Source organism: Rana temporaria, chromosome 4 (assembly GCF_905171775.1).
Source record: "Rana temporaria chromosome 4, aRanTem1.1, whole genome shotgun sequence".
Lineage (NCBI taxonomy): Eukaryota > Metazoa > Chordata > Amphibia > Anura > Ranidae > Rana > Rana temporaria.
In genome coordinates, this window is record NC_053492.1 from 149,033,150 (window position 1) to 149,052,862 (window position 19,713).

Here is a 19,713-nt window from a genome sequence, read left to right on the forward strand (position 1 = left end):
TTTGATGGCACAGTGGCTGCGTTTGATGGGCACACTGGCGGCAATTGATGGGGCAAACTGGCAACAATTTTATCTGCACTTTGTTAATAAAAATGGCAGATAAAAATAAAATAAAAAATGTTTGTTATTTTGAGGCATGTTTTAAAAACATTGATTCTTTCTTAAAAACGCAGTTTGCCATCTTTGCCCTGGGCACCAAATGGCCTTGTCCCAGCACTGGTCAGGAACATATCAAGATTTATATCCCCACGGGTGTCAGGAGCATACACCAGCATTTATATCCCTCATGTAGGTCAGGAACATACCCCAGCATTTAAATCCCATCAGGCAGCGATAGCAAACCTTGGCACCCCAGATGTTTTGGAACTACATTTCCCATGATGCTCAACTACACTGCAGAGTGCATGAGCATCAAAGGAAATGTAGTTCCAAAACATCTGGAGTGCCAAGGTTCGCTATAACTGCCATAGGGGTTCAGGAACATGCCTAGGCATTTATATATTCAAGGGGTGTCATGTTCATAACCCCCAGCATTTATATTTACCCAAGTGTTAAGGGCCTACCCTAGTATGTATATCCATATGGGTAAATCTGTCACCTTCATGTAATAATCATAGATTGTATCAATGCAGTTGTTGACTGTAACAACTACTAGCTATACCATGACATTGATAAATGAAAGCATTAAAAATAAAAAAAAACACATCATCGGTGACTGATACATATGTGAAGGTGCTGCAACTTGGGATGTTTCTGTACTTAGGGGTCTGTACTAAGGGGCCTGTGCTGGGGTGAGTTATCAGTCTGTGCTGGGGTGGTTGATCTGTGCTGGAGGGCACCATCTGTGTTAAGGGCTCTATGCTGTGGAGAGGGGTCAGCCTGTCTGTACTAAGGGGTCTGTGTTTGGGGTCTGACTGTACTGAGAGGATTGCACTGAGGGGTCTGTACTGGGGGAAGGGGGGGCTGGAAGAGTTGTACTGGGGGGGTCTGTACTACTAAAATATATATATATATATATACTGGGCGGGGTGGACTGTCAGTCTTTGCTGAGGGGTCTATGCTGGAAGAGTTCATGTGTACTGAGTGGTCTGTGTTGGGGGATCTGTATATGTAAGAAAATGGTTTTATTTTATTAAAATGAATGTGTATATATGTCTGTTAGACTCTCACTTGTGGCACAGTCTTGTGGAACTGTCTCATGTGTGCGGAGTTTTTTTTTTGTCAACTATGCCATTTTATACCGTATTCACCGTTAGAGCAATTTGGCCACACCCCCAATTTAGCGCAACACCTTATTTTTCAGACTTTTTTTGTGGGGACAGGGTGTAAAAAAATGATCGGGTCCATGTACCAGATGTGGTAGGTACACCAATGTCTAGCATACAGAAAAAGAGAGGCCAAGGGAAAGTGAGCATTAAAATGATGGACAGTGGACTGATATCCCTGTGTTCATAGGCATTGCCTTAGATCAGTGGTTCTCAACCCCTGTCCTCAGGACCAGACCAGATTTTAAGTATTACCTTGGGAAGATGCAGACTAGACTACTGCAATCCCTGAGCAGCAAATGATATCAACTGTGATGCATTTCAGTTATCTTGCAAACCTGACCTGTTAGTGGGTCCTGAGGACAAGAGTTGAGAACCACTGCCTTAGATGTAATGAAAATCAACTACACTATAAGAGGTACTGCTAAGAAAACAAAGAACATGTCTTAACATCTCCTAACATATTATCTTATTACAAAACACTTTAGATTACAAGACATTCCATATGTTTAGTCATTGTTGGCTAACCTCCATATTCCCATTGAGGCATTATTTTATTATGTCCAGGATACAGTAATATTGTTCCCTACACCAGAGAGAATACAAGAGATATTTTTAGAGGATGTTTGTGAGAGATAATTGCAGACACAAATTTTGTGTTAATGTAGGCAATATACAGATTTGATAAACAAATGTTCATGATGCCTTGTGCCAAAAAAACGTTGCTTTTGCATATTCATTTTTACTTTGCCAGGAAAGCAATCCTTATCTTGATACAATAGTTTTTGTTTTCATGCAGTTGTATAGAGGACTCAAACTGTGGACACATTTATGTTGCCATAGTCAATAAATCCAATTGTGATTAGCATACAGTGAATCATAAAGTAAACAGACAGTGCTGGGCCAACTGTGCATCTAAGCCCCATTGCAATCACATGGTTTTCTAGGACTACAGCTACAGCCTTGTTCTAGGTAACAAACAGATTTGTCTACTTGTCTTCATAAGAATCACCTAGGACCATCTCTGCTGTCATTTTCAAACAATTCCTTGGTGAATGAAAAAGCCAATTTCCCTCATTTATAAAAAAAAAAATAGAAAATGCTATTGCTTTAACACAGGGGTGTCAAACTGACGGCCCTCCAGCTGTTGCAAAACTACAAGTCCCATGAGGCATTGCAAGGCTAACAGTTACAAGCATGCCTCTCACAGGCAGAGGCATGATGGGATTGTAGTTTCGGAACATCTGGAGGGCCGCCAGTTTGACACCCCTGCTTTAACAGATTGTTCATTATATTGGATGGTTGTTGTCAAAACCTCAACCTCCATGTTGGTGCTGCTATGTTCTAGATATCACCTATTTATTACTAGTGATCTTGACAGGGTAAATTGCTAGCAAAAAAAAAACGAAATTATCCACCTCCAAAAAAACTGCCACAACCAAAGCTAACAACTATGTAGTCTTACAAAGTGTCAGCTGTGTAATTAGAGAGAACAATGCCATCAGGGGAGCTAGAATATCTCTTTCAAACCTGTACTGCAGTCAGCTAGACGACTCACACAATTATGAAAATTAACTTAATTATTCGAGGAAGGAATGCATTTTCTTCCAAACTTGTTAATTGCTGTTCTGTACCTGGCATCTTATAAAAAATACATTGCATTCCAAAAGACTGAGCATGATTCACTCTCTTAAATGTTTTATATTCAACTGGATCCTTAGGGCCATGCAAATTGTTTTCACTCCGGAAAAACATAAACAATAGGAAAACCGTCACACCATTCACTACATTTGGCAACACAGCCCAAGAAAGGTAGGAAATGGCTAAGATGAGTTAGGACGTGGCAGATCTTCCCTCAGGTTCAACACTTCTTGATATGTAATTAAGGAGCGTCTTGTAAGAAGAGAAAGAATGACTAACATGCAAAATAATGAAAAAGGACAAACACCACAATAGGCATGACAGAACCCAGTTAGTCATTCGTAAGTCATTTACTTTCAGAATCTGCTACTTTATTATATACAGTATGCTGTGTTTGTGTGTGTGTGTGCACGTGTGTGTGTATTTTAGATGCTTGGAAATAATAATACAAATTGTTAAAAGTAACGCAACGTCAATTTTTTTTCTTTTTAAAGTCATTTAAGTGGCAAGCTGTAAGAGAACACTTTCAGCAATTGTAAAATCCTTTGGCTTCTTTGTAATAAAGGTTGACCGATGCTTGAAGCTTTCAATAATATAGCTGTGTACCCTGGACACTTTGATGGGAAACTCCAAATGCCATAGTCTTAAACTAAAATAAGACATCAGCATGTGAATGAATTTGTCAGATAAATGTCCAAATGTGAAAAAACGGTTATTGGCCATTATGTGATGATGTTATTACCGTGTTTCCCCGAAAATAAGACCTACCCCGAAAATAAGACCTAGCATTATTTTCCAGGAGAGCTGCAATACAAGCCCTACCCCGAAAATAAGCCCTAGTTTAAAATGCTTGTAAAATCCTATAATCCACTCTATTTCTGGAGTATATAATGTACAATGTGTGTGTTTCTGTAATATAATTTTTCCAAATACCTTCGGTACGGCTCCCCCTCTGCAGTGCTCGGAGTGGGGAAAAGAGCCTCTGACGCGTCACGGAAGTACAGAGTGGTGCTATAATGAAGGTATTTGGCACGTTTATATTACAGAATCACACACATTGTACATTATATAGTACTGTAATAGAGTAGATCATATGATTTTACAAGCATTTTAACTTGACTCACACTGGAGATTCCTGACAGGCAAGGAGGGAGAGCGGGAGAGAAGACATCACATTATATGGTAAGACCTACCCCGAAAATAAGCCCTACTGTGTCTTTTGTTGCCAAAATTAATATAAGACCCGGGCTTATTTTCGGGGAAACACGATACTTCAACAATTAGAAGAGGTGGAGTATTGTTTGTTGAGGGGGATCCCTGCCTGAAGCAAAAACTTTAATAACTAAGTACCTAACATTTATAGGTCGTTGTAACGGAATGACCCTCGACACCCAGAGACTTTTGAAGGATGGGGGGTACTCCTGTGCCAGCGTCACCAATGACTCTTGGGTCTAGGGTCACCCTGTGCCCCTTTTGGGCATAGGGTGACTGATAAATGATAATTCATGTTTTGCAGGATATCTTGGAATATTACAGTTTGGTTAATGCTGTCCACAACAGGTCAATAGGATGTCTCCTTCAATGCTTAACCTAGGCTGTTGAGATACTAATTAAGTCTGTAAAGGTCAGATGTCTAGCTTTTAGGTGTTAATTCAGCCTGGCTTCTAAGACCTTTCATTATGTATGCTAATAACACTGTTTGTGTGAAAAGTATAAGATGTGGAATGTGACTTGTCAAGCTGTATGCGGAGACAGGCTGTTTGGATAATGATTAGTAATTAGGTCATGTTAATTAAGACCTCCTACTCTCTAGCTCTCTCATCACCTGCTCCCATGCTCGTCTCCAGGACTTTTCTAGAGTTTCTCCGTGCCTATGGAACTCCTTACCCCAATCTATCAGCTTTTAGAGGATCCCTGAAAACCCTCCTCTTCAGAGAAGCCTACCCTTCCCACACATAACTGTATTTTCATTTGAGTCCATCTGATCATCCCCCACAGCTAACTACCCTTTGTTCCACTTGACCCTCCCTTCTAGATTGTAAGCTCTAACGAGCAGGGCCCTCTGATCCCTCCTGTATTGATTTGTATTGTGACTGTACTGTCTTCCCTGATGTAAAGCGCTGCGCAAACTGTTGGCGCTATATAAATCCTGTATAATAATAATAATAATAATAATAATGTCAGACCGGTGCCAAAACATCTGACAGGAATGTGTATTATGCAGGTGAATCACTTATTGGCGGGGTCCGAACGTCTGGGGGATATTTAACTCCTCTGAATGTCATTATCTAAAAGAATGTGATTGAAGCCCCATTGTGTGATGTGTGGGTGGAGTGTGTCTTTGGCCCTGTGATTAACCGTAACATGCTTGTACTGTATATAAGAAAGCTAAGATACCATTAAAAGTATTCGTTCATACATTTTGAAACCAGAAAGAACAGAGCTTGTGTCTCGTCTTAATTCTGGGGGAATGGATCGTGTCTGTTGGAGTGTCGGATAAGCTGTTGTGGTGCGATGGAATGGAATATCGTAAACGGTGGTGACCGTTACAGTCGTCAGTTCTTAAATTTCTCCGGATAACTTTTAAATGGCTGGCTCGTTCAGCCAGTAGCTATAGGCACAGTCTAGTAGGTTAGATCACCCAATGGTTACCTCTATATGTTTTGAGGGCTACAGCAGCAAGATCTCCTTTTCAGTTTCTTGCCAGCTTTGGAGAATTGGGTGCTACCACCCTTCTTAATGTGATTACACTCTTGCAGTTACATTTTCCTTAATATAAAATATACAGTTAGGTCTAATTATATTTGGACACAGGCAGCGCAAGTTTAATTTTTTTTGTGGTATTTACCAAAACAGATTCAATCTATTAGTTCTATAATGGATATGGACTGAAAGTGCACACTCTCAGGTTAAATTTGAAGGTATGTACATCCATATCAGAGGAAGGGTATAGGAATCACAGCTCTTAAGAATAGCCATCCTCCCTTTTTCAAAGGACCAAAGGTAATTGGACAATTGAATCAAAAGCAGTTTCATGGCCAGGTGTGGGCTACTCCTTCATTATGTCTTTATCAATCAAGCAGGTAAAAGATCTGGGGTTGGTTCTAAAGCCTCATACACACAGTCGCACTTCAAACTTTTCTGGGAATTTTTGTTTGAAGGGTGTTGGCCGTGAACTCGGTATGCATACACACGGCAGGACTTTTTCAACAAACTTTCCCCAAATCATGTGGTTTTTCAGCTCTTTACCGCCACACTTTGGTCAACTTCTGCTATTGTTGGTTGATTTTAACATCGGGATGATTGCAGGATCCTCTCTATGGTAGAGAAAAAACCATTTACAACATCTAGACACGTGAAGACCACACTTCGGGAGGTGGGCACATCCATGTTAAAGTCTACAATCAAGAGAAGACTTCACAAGAGCAAATACAGAGTGTTCACCATGGTGCAAACCATTATTAAAGGGGTTGTAAAGGTACAATTTTTTTTTTCCTAAATAGCTTTCTTTACCTTAGAGCAGTCCTCCTTCACTTACCTCATCCTTTGATTTTGCTTTTAAATGTCCTTATTTCTTCTGAGAAATCCTCACTTCATGCTCTTCTGTCTGTAACTCCACACAGTAAAGCGAGTCTTTCTCCCTGGTGTGGAGTGGACTACAGGAGAGTCAGGACGCTCTCTACGTTGTAGATCGAGAAAGGAGCAGTGTGTTAGTGGGCGTCCTGACTCTCCTGTAGTCCAAGGGAGGGGGCGAGCATGACACTCCCCACCAGGGAGAAAGCCTTGCATTACTGTGTGGAGTTACAGACAGAAGAACACAAAGTGAGGATTTCTCAGAAGAAATTAGGACATTTAAAAGCAAAATCGAAGGATGATGTAAGTGAAGGAGGACAGCAGGTAAAGGAAGCCATTTAGGAAAACATTTTTTACCTTTACAACCCCTTTAAGCTTGAATTGAAAAGCCAGATTAGACTTTTGCCAAAAAAACATCTAAAAAAGCCAGACCAGTTATGGAAAAGCATTGTTTGGATGGATGAAACCAAGAGTAATCTGTACCAAAATGATGGGATGAAAAAAAGTGTGGAGAAGGCTTGGAACAGCTCATGATCCAAAGCATACAATGTCATCTGTAAAACATGGTGGAGGCAGTGTGATGGCATGGGCATGCATGGCTTCCAGTGGCACTGGGTCATTGATGTTTATTGATGATGTGACAAAAGACAAAAACAGCCTGATGAATTCTGCAGTATTTAGAGATATACTGTCAGCCCAGCTTCAGCCAAATGCAGCAAAGTTGATTGGGCGGTGCTTCACAGTACAGATGGACAATGATCCAAAACAGAATATTCTACCTTTCCTTCAAAAGCAACGGAGTTGCTTTTGAAGGAAAGGTAGAATATTCTGCAATGACCTGATCTCAACCCAGATCACCTGATCTCAACACAATTGAGCATGCATTTCACTTGCTGAACTAAAAGGCAGAAAAACCCACAAACAGAACTGAAGACAGTTGCAGTTAGAGCCTGGCAAAAGATCAGAAAGGAGGAAACCCAGTCCGTTAGTAGTGTCCATGGGTCCCAGATTTCAGGCAGTCATTGCCAGTAAAGGATTCTCAACAAAATATAAAAAATGTACATTTTATTTATGATTATGTTCATTTGTCCTATTACATGTTAATCCCTGGCAATGAAGGGACTGTGTATACAAATGGTTGCAGTTCCTAAAGTTTGTACTTGATATTCATGTTCAACCCCTTGAATTAAAGCTAAAAGTCGGCACTTAAAAATTCATTTGGATAGTTTTAATTTTATTCTGATGGCATACAGAGCCAAAAGTATAAAAATTGTGCCTGTGTCCAAATATATATGGACCCAACTGTACTATTTTAAATCCACGAGAGAGAATAATGCTCTCCTTGTAATGACTACGGCATCTCTGTAGACCATGAATTTGTGTGCAAGGTGATCTTGTTTGATGGCGTAACTCTTCATTCGCTATAATAAACTAAAAAGGTCAGCTTCAGCTGGACTGATGGTTTAAATGTTTCATAATACAGCTGTTTAGTGCTCTAAACTAAAAAGGTAACAATTTATGTTAGTGAAAGTGTAGACAGATGAAGTCAAAATAAGAAGAGACATCCCAGGTGATTTGCAGAAATAATGAGTGTGAAAAACAGGAAAGTTTGGTTTGCTTTGAAATCTTTCCTAAAATACACACAATGGTTATAAACTTAGAAGTGAAAACAAATTAAGTGATCGCTATGGAAAATGCAGATTAATAAATCGTGCTATGACACCTTCACATTCCTTCAGTCCTCAAGGGCTCTGAGAAATTTGAACAAAAATCTTTCCACTAAAATATTTACATTGTGCTAGTAAGTTGTAGATGGCTGAGATGCTTTATCACATACATTCTATCTTTGGAATTTAAATTGGTTGTTGAGATCAACTGGATGACTTTTTTCCAGTGGAAGTGGAATGGTGCAAAAACATGAGCAGTGAGACAGATTTACTATAAAAAGACTTTGAAAAATGTGGTACTTTCTTTACAACGCTGCCAAAAAAATAGCACTGCTCCAATATAAACTTGCTCATGACTAGTTCCTCAGTGTACAAAAGGTTTTAAAGCAGATGTACAGCCAGTTCCAAATTTTAGATTTTTATTCCAAGTCACGTCGACTAATACTTTAACACTTACACAAGTCTAACACGTGCACATACTTCGTCACAAGTCACAGCAGTAGCTATGGATGGAAGCCATATTTTCATCCACACTTATTGGTGTATTTAAGTACATTTTAGTTAGGGTGGGTATTTTGAATTTCAGCACACTTGTGTGTTATGTGAAAACTGTTGCAAGTTCAGTACTGAATATGTGAGTACTGTTGCAAGTTTATCTATTGCTGACCTTTGTGAAAATAGTGCCTCAAAGGTAATGCTTAGTTAAGGATAAGAACCATATCTGAAGGGGGCCCCAAGCAAATAAAGTCATATTTAACATATAAGGCTTTTATTACATGGCCTGTGGATTCCAGTGGCAAGAATCTGTGGATTCTTGAGGCTGGAATGACCAGGGCATGCATATAGCAGAGACCAATCAGCATAATTAAACTATAGACAGGCTGACAGCAGCCAACGCTGTTCACATGTAGCTGCAGACGGAGTAAAAAGCTGCAGTTATGGCCATTCAAGCATTACGGCAGCTACCTGCTCTGTGTGAAGCAACATGCAAATAACGGCAGCCACGGTCAGCCTGTCATTATTTTAAATAGGCCGAGCGTTTGCTGCCATTTACATGCCCCGATCACTACAGCAGCATGGGACTTTAAATGAGGCATTCATTTAGGCCGGGTTCACACCTATGCAAATTTTTTGCGGCTTAAACCGCATCCAATTTGCATAACATTATAAAATACATTGATTTCAATGAGGCTGGTTCACATATGTGTGATGCAATTGCACTGCGCATTGCTGGAAAAACGCGTGCGTTTTCTAGGCATTGCAGTGCGGCTCAGGCCCATTATCTTCTAAGAGCACGCATCTGATTCGCACATGTGTTAATTTCTCATTCAGCTCAATACACTTCCCCCTCCCCTCTCCCAGGTCTCCAAATTCGAATCTAAAACTTAGCTGATCTGCTGAACAGTTCTCTTATCTCTCTGCAGAGATAAGAGAGCTGAAATTCGCACCGCACAAGTGTGAATCTGGCCTCAAAGTCCCACATACCCGTCTGTTTGCTTTTAATTAGTGTGTTTGTGTGTGTGTTTGTAAAGGTCAGTGGGTTTTGGGGCTCCTGACAGACCCTTGCATCTCTGATCCAGTGCTGCACTGATGTTTCTGGATTCTGAGTCATGGGGAAAGCAAAATAATTGTCAAAGGATTTGCGGGACAAGGTAGTTGAACTGTATAAAACAGGAAAGAGATATCTTTCATATAAAAAGATATCCAAAGAATTGATAATGCCAATCAGCAGTGTTAAAACTCTAATCAAGAAGTGGAAAATGAGGGGTTCTGTTGAAACCAAACCACGGTCAGGTAGACCAACTAAAATTTTAGCTAAACAGCCAGGAAAATTGTTTGGTATACAAAGAAAAACCCACAAATAACTTCAGGTGAAATACAGGACTCTCTGAAAACATGTGGTGTGGCTGTTTCAAGATGCACAATAGAGAGGCACTTGAAGAAAGATGGGCTGCATGGTCGAGTCACCAGAACAAAGCCATTACTATGCAAATGCCACAAAGTATCCCGCTTACAATACGCCAAACAGCACAGAGACAAACCTTGAACCTTGTGGCACAGAGTCATTTGGAGAGTCAAGATCAAAAAGTTGCTTTTTGAACACAACCATAAACGTTCATTTGGAGAGAGTCAACAAGGCCTATGATGAAAGGTACACTATTTCTACTGTGAAACACGGAGGTGGATCGCTGAAGTTTTGGGGATGTGTGAGCTACAAAGGCACAGGAAATTTGGTCAAAATTTATGGCAAGATGAATGCAGTATGTTATCAAAAAATACTGGAGGAACATTTGCATTCATCAGCCAGGAAGCTACGCATGGGACATACTTGGGAATTCCAAGACAATGATCCAAAACACAAGGCCAAGTCGACCTGTCGTTGGCTACAGCAGAATAAAGTGACGTTTCTGGAGTGGCCATCTCAGTCTCCTGACCTCAATATCGTTGAGCCACTTTGGGGAGATCTCAAATGTGTAATTCATACAAAACAGCTCAAAAAATTTACAGGAACTGGAGGCTTTTTGTCAAGAGGAATGGGCAGAATACCACAAAAGACTTCAAGCTGTCATTGATGATAAAGGGGGCAATACACGGTATTAAGAACTGGGGTATGCAAACTTTTGATCAGGGTAATTTCTGTTGTTGTTATGATTTAAAAAGAGTAAACACAGTCGATTGATAAAAATGGCTTCAGCCAAACACTAACCATGAGTGAAAGAAACGTTTTTCTGTCATCAATCATATTCTCAGAAAAATGGCCAAGAAATCAAATTCTGCCAGGATATGTAAACTTCTGAGCACAACTGTAATATTTATGTATAATATGTATAATATATATATATATATATATATATATATAATATATATATATATATATATATATATATATATATATATACATGTATATATATACACACACACACACAATACAGCAGCAAGAATCCATGATTTTAGGCACTGTAATCCGTAAGGCTTCATGTAACTCAGCCATGTAAACGTGGCCTAAGGCCTCATGCACATGGGAGTAATAACCACTTGCCCCTGGGTGGACATTATATGATGTCCTCCAGTTAAAGTGGTTATACCCAGGATGCTGCAGGCATCATTCTGGTATCAACATTTTCAGCCGGCGATTCTCTTTTCAGTAGAAGTGATCTGAGTGGCTATACAGCTCTGTCACTTCTACAGGCAGTGGAAGAGGGTCCCCCTCCTCCTCAGCATCACCCCTTACCGGGCTCCCGCATTCCATCAGTGAGTCACGTAAGGATGAGATCTGCAGCATCGGCTTCCCCGGATACAGTGTGAGGAACGGATATTGTTCCTCCCACTGTGCAATGTCAGAAACCAGAAGCGACAAGGATTTTGTCACTTCTGGTTTCAGTTTGATGTAAAACAAGCCTTTACTGGCTTGTGAAAGCATCTGATCATACTGATCTCGGTTTGATCAGATGCTTTGAAGGCCAAAAGAAAAAAGCGCTTCTACAGGGATTGCAAATATATATTTTTTTATCACACCCCTGAATGCAGCATGCAAACATGTGTTTAAACATCTGCATGGGGGGGGGCGTGGCCTGCAGCGGGACCGGATGGTAGCGTGGTGAGCGAGCTCCTCCACCCACGAGAACGAAGCGGCACATAACGACCGATCCAGGACACAAAACTGACCCCAAAAGGGTGCGATCTGATCCGGGCACACGCTGGGAGGATGACCAACAAGCGAAAGGGCTCCGTGAAACCCCAGCGCCTGATGGACATGTTCACAGTACCGCGCGACGGGGGCAGGCAAGATGGCGCCGATGCGACCTCAACTCCCGCGCCTACACACCAGGCCAAAGGCAGCGGAGGGCCTCGATATTCGGGTGGGGAACAGAGGGCTTCTCCCGACGCCCATACCTCTTCACCCTCACCATCAGCCAGCCCAGCAAAGACTCGGATGAGGCTGGATGACGCTGGATGCGGCCATGCAACGAGCCCTGCCACGGATTCTGGGGAGGACACACGTGAGTTACATGACTCTATAGCTACTTTCCCTACCTCTAACCAGCCTGTGATGGACACAGTCCTCAGAGACATGCTAGTGACATTACGCAGTTCATTACAGGCAGACATGGTGAATTGTATACACAGAGTGAGCGGTGAATTGAGGGAAGTGGAGGGCAGAGTGGAACACATAGAATCCAAGATGGGGGAATATGCCTCCACCATTAACGAGCCTGGTGGATGCAAGTGAAGCGCAGGGAGGAGAATGATGAATGGATCAGGAATAAATTAGCAGACCTCGAAGACAGATCTAGGAGGAACAACATGAAAATAAGGGGGGGTCCCCGAGTCAGTGCAACCCCCAGACCTGCGCTCATATGCGATCGATCTGTTCTCGTCTCTCCTACCTGACCTTAACAACGTGGACTTCACTATCGATAGGATCCACAGGCTCCCAAAACCATCCTTCCTCCCTGCTGCCATCCCTAGAGATGTTGATCCTGCGTATGACTTTTTTCCATGTAAAAGAACAGCTCATGCAGGGCGATGCGCAGGAATGAAAAAAATCCCCTCCAGATTTCAAAACCTACAATTTTACCCTGACCTCTCCCAACATACTCTGCAAAAAAGGAGGAATCTAGGTACAATTACTAAAGCTCTGAGAAACCATGATATCTCCTACAAGTGGGGTTTCCCCACCAAACTCATCATCACATATAGAGAAAAGTCATTCAATGTTGATTCAGTTGACAGAGGTATTGCATTACTAAAAAACCTGGGAAATTCTACCAGCCCCTAGAGAGGAAGACAAACCAACCTCGCATAACAATACAGTCACCCCCGTCTGGAAGCAAGTTACTCATAGAAATGCAAGATCACACAAATGAGTTCTTTTTTTTCTTTTTCTTCTTCTTTTAAGTTTGGTGCTCTCCTTTTTAAGCTGTACCTACGTTCTCCTATAAGTGTGATGATGAACCTAACCCTGGATTTATCGAAAATTCGTGGGACCCTGAATGGTTCCTGGCATGAACTTTTCCCCGCTAACACCTGAGGCAGCGTCTAGCTGCACCCGGGCATAGCCCTCACGAGCGTTCTTCTGTTGCCATGGTAATGGCTAGTTGTTTGCTGATGTTTCGCCTAACTTCATGTTTTGTTTTTTTGTTTCTTTCTTTTCCTTCTTGTTTTTTGGATCCACACAGCCACACTTGACCACTTGAGATGGAATATGCTCCGAAGCTCCACCCACTCTCCAACATGCAAAACTCAAATACCTCCACAGACTTCTGAGAGAATTAACCGACCAGGGACCACAGTGAGTAACCTCTACGCCAGACACACTCATCTACTGATGTCTAGACCACCCAGAGGGACCTCAGGTCTCCCAAATGTGACTTGCTACACAAAACATCACCCCTCGTTACTACCAATGGTGATTAAGGTTTTATCTATCAACACCAGAGGTTTGAACCACCCTGTAAAAAGGAAGTCCCTGTGGAGGAAGCTATAATACACAAAAAGTGACATTATATGCGCTCAAGAACACGCATTTCAGTAGAGGTTCAGCGCCTCAGTGCTCCCACAGAAATTTCCCCAATGTATTTACCGCAAATGCGGACACCAAAACTAAGGGAGTCCTAATTGCCATTCGGGACACGGTCACCTTTACCCTGCATGAGGAAATAGCTGATCCGGGTGGTAGATACCTGATTCTGATCTGCGATATCAACTCAGTAGCCTATACCATTGTGAACGTCTATGCTCAAACGCTCACCAGGTCCAATTTTTCAATAACTATTAAAGAAAATACAACCCGTCAAAAGGGGCCTTCTTCTACTAAGCCGGGGACTTAATGCCGTACCCGACGTAAACATGGACACCACGTCCAAGGCACTTAGAGCAGGAGGGACGCTTCAGGACGCGATCCACCAGGCAGAGCTATTTGATGTGTGGAGATGTCAACACTCAGGTGAAAGAGACTTCACCTTCTTCTCGCTCCACATCGCACGTACACGAGAATAGATCTGTTTTGACGGATTACCCTACCCTAACCAGATCCATCTCATCATCTATAAATTGACATATTCCTGGTCAGACCACGCCTCGATTTCTCTGACTCTTAGAGATGGCTCCATTGCCAATCCATCCCCCGTATGGAGGGCCAACACCTTTTTGTTACAACAACCCGCTAACAGACTACTTATTGAAAATCACCTGAAGGAATTTTTTCTTATAAATGATGTACCTGACCAAGACCCATTTTCATTGTGGTCTGCTCACAAAGCCTATTTAAGGGGTATACTTATTCAATTGGGGGCCAGGGCAAAGAGGCAGAAGCATCTAAAAATAAAAACCCTCACCGATGAAATCGCAAGGTTAGATCGGGACAACAAACAGGCTCCCACTCACACAATCTCTATTAAACTTATGCAACTCAGGAGCGATCTCAGGCTTCTCCTACTGGAGGACTTTGAGAGGCATTCCAAGAGGTTGAGAATGACTTATTATGCACAAGGCAATAGAGCGGGTAAGATGCTGGCCAATAGAATTAGGGACGTAGGATTAAAGCCAGAATCCCTCATATAATACACCCTGAGCACAAAACAAAACTACTCCACCCCCAAGATATGGCAGATGCCTTCAGTCAATATTATGGGCGCCCTTTATAACCTGAAGGACGACAAACATCTGCATGTGCATTTTGGCCAAAATGCAGCTGTGTTCATAGACAAAAAAAAAGCTAGACACCTCTAAAGTGTTTTTATTTTTATTTTTTATTTTTTACGTCCCTGTGCATGTGGCCTAAAGTGGCAGAGTAAATCATGAAAATACCTTTATTTTAAACTCCAGCTGAGAATTTATTGTCACCATCATTTCCATCCGCTCCATTTTCCCGTGCTCCTTCATTACACAGACGAACCAACTAAAGTAAAAATAAAAGATAATAGAGAATATGAATTTGAAAAAGAACAAACATATACATCCTGTCCCTCAAATAATAAGAACAAGAGTGTATACAAATATATGTCAAATACATTTCAAAACCAACCACTAAATTCATAATACCATGTGGACATGTGGGTTGAATCACTAAAGATTTCTCTTGGCTGCTGTAGATGATACGCTTGGAGTAGTGGTCAAACAGAAAGCCAAAGGTAATATACAAATATAGGTTTCTAAACTTGAAACTTGTATATAACAAATTGATTACATTTAATTTTTTTTTAACAACTATTCAGGGCCAGGGCCCTTCATAAACGTTATATCAGATAGGATAGGATGTACAATCAGATGAGAATGTATTTGTCCAGCCTAAGGCTAAATTAAATCGGTCTCCTTCTCAAGTTTTATTGAAGACTTCTGTGTAATAATGAAAATGATATAGGATGGTCCACATGAACTATGTGGGTTCACTGTGTGAAGAGAAGTTGTTTCTGACACACTACCATGCCAAGTCTTGAACAAATTATCTACCAAAAAGTCGTCACAACATCCGATTTTTACAAATTATGTTAAAAGATCATCTCTACCCAAAAGATTATCATTTTTTAAAGTGTGTTAAGAAAGAAAATCAGTGAGGTTTTTTTTTCTCTTATTTTTTTAGGTCTCAGTAGATCACCAGTAGAATTATCCGGGTTTTTTTTTTTCTTTTCTTCTCTTTTTTTTTTTTCTCTTTATGTCTGTTGTGATGTTTCAGTTAGGGCAGTGTGTATCACGTATCTGTATGTTTAGTCGTTACGACCATAGCATTAATGTATGTATATTTGGGTACTAGTAAAAATTCAATAAAATTCAGATTGGATTTCAGAATTATCAGTTCTGTCAAAATTCTGGGCTGTTATTAAGCCATGTTTTTATTCCCTGTTTAAAGGCATTCCACTGCAATAGGTGCAGGAACAGTATAAACTACTCTGCTAATGCAGTTAAGTTCCAAGAGGTAGTCATCTGCATGACTAGTAAAACTTTGCAATCGCCACCCTCTTGGTTTCTTAGGCTCTTACAGCTATAATACATACACATGCCCACATTACATATACGCTTCTGAAACACAACACTACTCTCATTACATTCACCTATATATTAAATGGTTGACCCATTCACTTTTGGCAGAGGACCTCTCCAACAGTAATAAATAACAGATGGATGTGACATCATTTTTGCTCTGTCATAAATCTTAAGAACATTTAACATGCATACCAAAGTGTACAATATAAGCACTTTCTATAAATATGGCAAATATGTAGACACAGCGTGGATTTCTAATCCAGCTTTTAAAATCTGGTCAGAGTTCATTCCTGGGGACACGAATGATAAATTATATAATATTAGTTCCCAGTCTCCACCAAGCCTTAAAGGCAGGTGACGTGTACTTCTGAGATCCAAGCCTGTCAATGATTCCTGGATGACTAGTCAGCAAGTTGATAGCCATTATTCTAAAACTGGGAGAGCACAATTCTGTAGATGTAATAAAATACAAATGGACCTGCAGGCCAGAGATCATTAATCCCTGAAAATGAACTACCGTAGTTCAGAACAAATCACTTTCCCTTGTGTGTATAAGGTATAAGGTGACTGGAATGCTGAGTGCCTTGGGTGGTGATCCAGTCGTAACATGTGCAAGAATCACAGCTCACAACTGTTAGTTCATCAAGCACAGTATTAGCTGTATAAATTCTCTAAACTTAATTGTTAAACTACTAACACTCTTTGGCTTCATTAGATCAGTTTTCAAAAGGTAGAGCATGATTAAACCAATGTGTGTGAAATGCTAACTGAAAGTTTTGCTTTGCAAAACCAGCTCTTAAAACGTTAAAAAACCTGCACGTTTTTTTTTTTTTTGCTTGTTACCATCGGGTAAATGTCTCTTCACTTTGTGTCCTAGAGACACCATAGTATATAAGAGAAAATCTATCTGCCCAATGGAGGGGAATTCCCCCCTCTTAGACAGTTGCACCTAGAACAGTGTCCGCATTGAAAGATTTCCCCCCACTTCTTGTTCTGGGATCATCTCTAAAATTCAACTCTAAAAAAATGAAAGATTTCCCCTCACTTTCTTTAACACTGTCAATAGCTACCAGCACAAACCGATAGGGTGAATCTTTTCAATGAGGACAGAGACAGCAATAAAAAATTGGCTAAAATGGTCAAAAAGATTTTCCCTAGAAAGCCGATAGGTCAGCAGTGTCAGCACAGAAGTTATGTGGACAAATTGTAAATGACTATTAAATACAATACTGTACTATTATGTTCACAGAACAGAATATATAGGATCTGCTACGGAGAACATTCAGAAAAGCAAACAGATAAGCTTTAAAGTGGTAGTAAAGGCTAACTAACTATTCTTCTGCTTTAGCACTCCTCGCCCCCTTACATGCCACATTTGATGTGCAATTTTTTTTTTGGGGGGGGGGGGGGAAGCAGTTACCTGGTTTTGACAGGAAGTTTCTGTCCCACTTCCTCTTCTCGCCACCTAGGCAGCTCCTCCTCTCCCCTAGGCGGCCCCTCCCTCTCTGGCAATCTTCTGGGACATACGACAGGTCCCAGAAGATTGCCTGGCCACTAGGTAGAGCGCAGCGTGGCTCGCAAATGCGCAGTGCGCACCTGGCTGTGAAGCCACAAGCTGTCACAGCTGGGCCCCCACCAGTTGCAATTGCTGGCACCGTGAAGAGGAGCAAGGTTTTGGGTGGCCGCATCGCTGGACCGTGGAAAAAGTAAGTGTCTGTTTATTAAAGTGAGCAGCTACACTTTTTGTAGCTGCTGACTTTTAATAAACTAATAAACTAGTGGAACTGCTTTAAGAAACATTCCCACCCACTCTTACCTACTCTGCATACCCTGTATAAAAAAACATCTGTGTATGTACATATCTTTTTTAATCCGGTCGGTTGCATAATTCCGAAGCTTTAGCTCCTCTTTGTAATGCCTAGTACACACGATCAGAGAATTGGATGGAAAACACAGCTTTTGGAAGCAATCGTACAATAATCTGATCATTAGTGCACAGCTTTGGAGAGCAGATCACAACAGTCGGAAATTATTCCAAGAGACGAGCACGAAAATCCTTCCCGTATGATACCAGAACATATAAAATTTTCATTTAATTAGAACAGTATTTGTCCGAAAAAAAAAAAAAATCAGTAGCGCAGTCCACACATTTGGGAAATGAAAGAATACATTACAATACAACACATTACATCACATCTGAAGTAGTATTCTGTCGTACGAAAATTTTCGTACCTTTAGTAAACTTCTTAATTTTTTATATGACTCGCAAGCAAAAAAAGGGACATCATTCGTCCAATATTCTCATCATGTGTATGAGGCTTAGTACCTTCCTTACTTTGCAGTAGCAAAAAGATGGCTACAGCGCAATTGTCCAGTTCTGAAAGAGCGTCCGCCCAGAACCACGCCCCCCTGAGGTGCCCATCTGGTGCGCTCTGTGACACAGCTGATCAGCAGATTGCGGTAAAGGGCCAATCGCAGCGGCCCTTTACCATGTGATCAGCTATGTCCAATAACAGCTGATCATGTATATACAGACTTGCTGTTTATCAGCAGTCCTTTCCTCCCATGCTGTGTGTGGTAGGAAAAGGAGAGCCTAACAAGCCTGTCAGCACATTGTTTACACTGATAATCAGAGCACTGAACATCAGTGCCCTGATTTTCAATGCAGCCCCATCAGGGCAGCCTATCAGTGGCCATCAGTGCCTCCTACCAGGAGGAGAAAAATTATAAAAATATCATATAGGTACGGAGTTGCATGGCTGCGCAATTGTCATTCAAAGTGTGACAGCTCTGAAAGCTGAAAATTGGCCTGGGTAGGAGGGGGCGAAAGTGCCCCGTGTTGAATTGGTTAAGGGAGCACTCGACAGTAGCTGTGAACTCCGGGAACACATAAACGCCCATGGCCCAATTGTCAGTGCTCCCTCCTTTCCCCTGTAGCAGCGATTCACTCCTCTGATCTCTGCTTCCTTATAGCCTCTGACTGGCTATCACACTTATTCACTCTACTGCCCTCCTCTGCGTTGTTTCTCCTCCTACACAGAGAAAGCTATATATTAAATTCCAAGCTAGATGAGAAATTGTAAACAAAAAGTGTGTTTAAATAATAAAAAAAGATAACATAGCTATATCAGATCTTAATTTAGGTCAGTGTCAGTGTTTAGGGCTCTTTCACACGTCCGTTCCGTTCGTCCGTTTTTTGGACGTCCGTTAACGGACCGCAATGCTTTCCCTATGGGCTAGTGTCCGTTAGCGGATGAGCATCCGCTAACGTCCGTTAGCATCCGTCTGCGTTCAGTTCCGTTTTTTTGACGGAAGAAAACCCTATTTTTCTTCCGTCTAAAAACGGAACGGACCGAAAAACGGACGTTAACGGATGATCCGTTTATCATCCGTTCCGCTAACGTCCGTTTTTTCTATGTAAAAAGCCCCAAAATTAAAAAAAAAAAACGGATGAAAAAACGGATAGGAAAAACTGATGCAAAAACTGATGAAAAACTGATGAAAAACTGATGAAAAACTGACGAAAAACTGACGAAAAACTGACGAAAAACTGATGGAAAAACGGATCAACTGATGGAAAAAAA

The 19,713-nt window shown here is 41.2% G+C and overlaps 1 protein-coding gene across 1 annotated transcript in view; it reads right to left on the bottom strand.

Moving 5' to 3' along the window:
* The window catches only part of ARHGEF26 (Rho guanine nucleotide exchange factor 26), a 229,365-nt gene that overhangs the window by 60,137 nt on the left and 149,515 nt on the right, over positions 1–19,713 (bottom strand). The window contains 2 exon segments of the mRNA XM_040349186.1: positions 14,957–15,016; positions 15,018–15,047. Of these exon segments, the coding sequence (XP_040205120.1) occupies positions 14,957–15,016; positions 15,018–15,047 (90 nt within the window).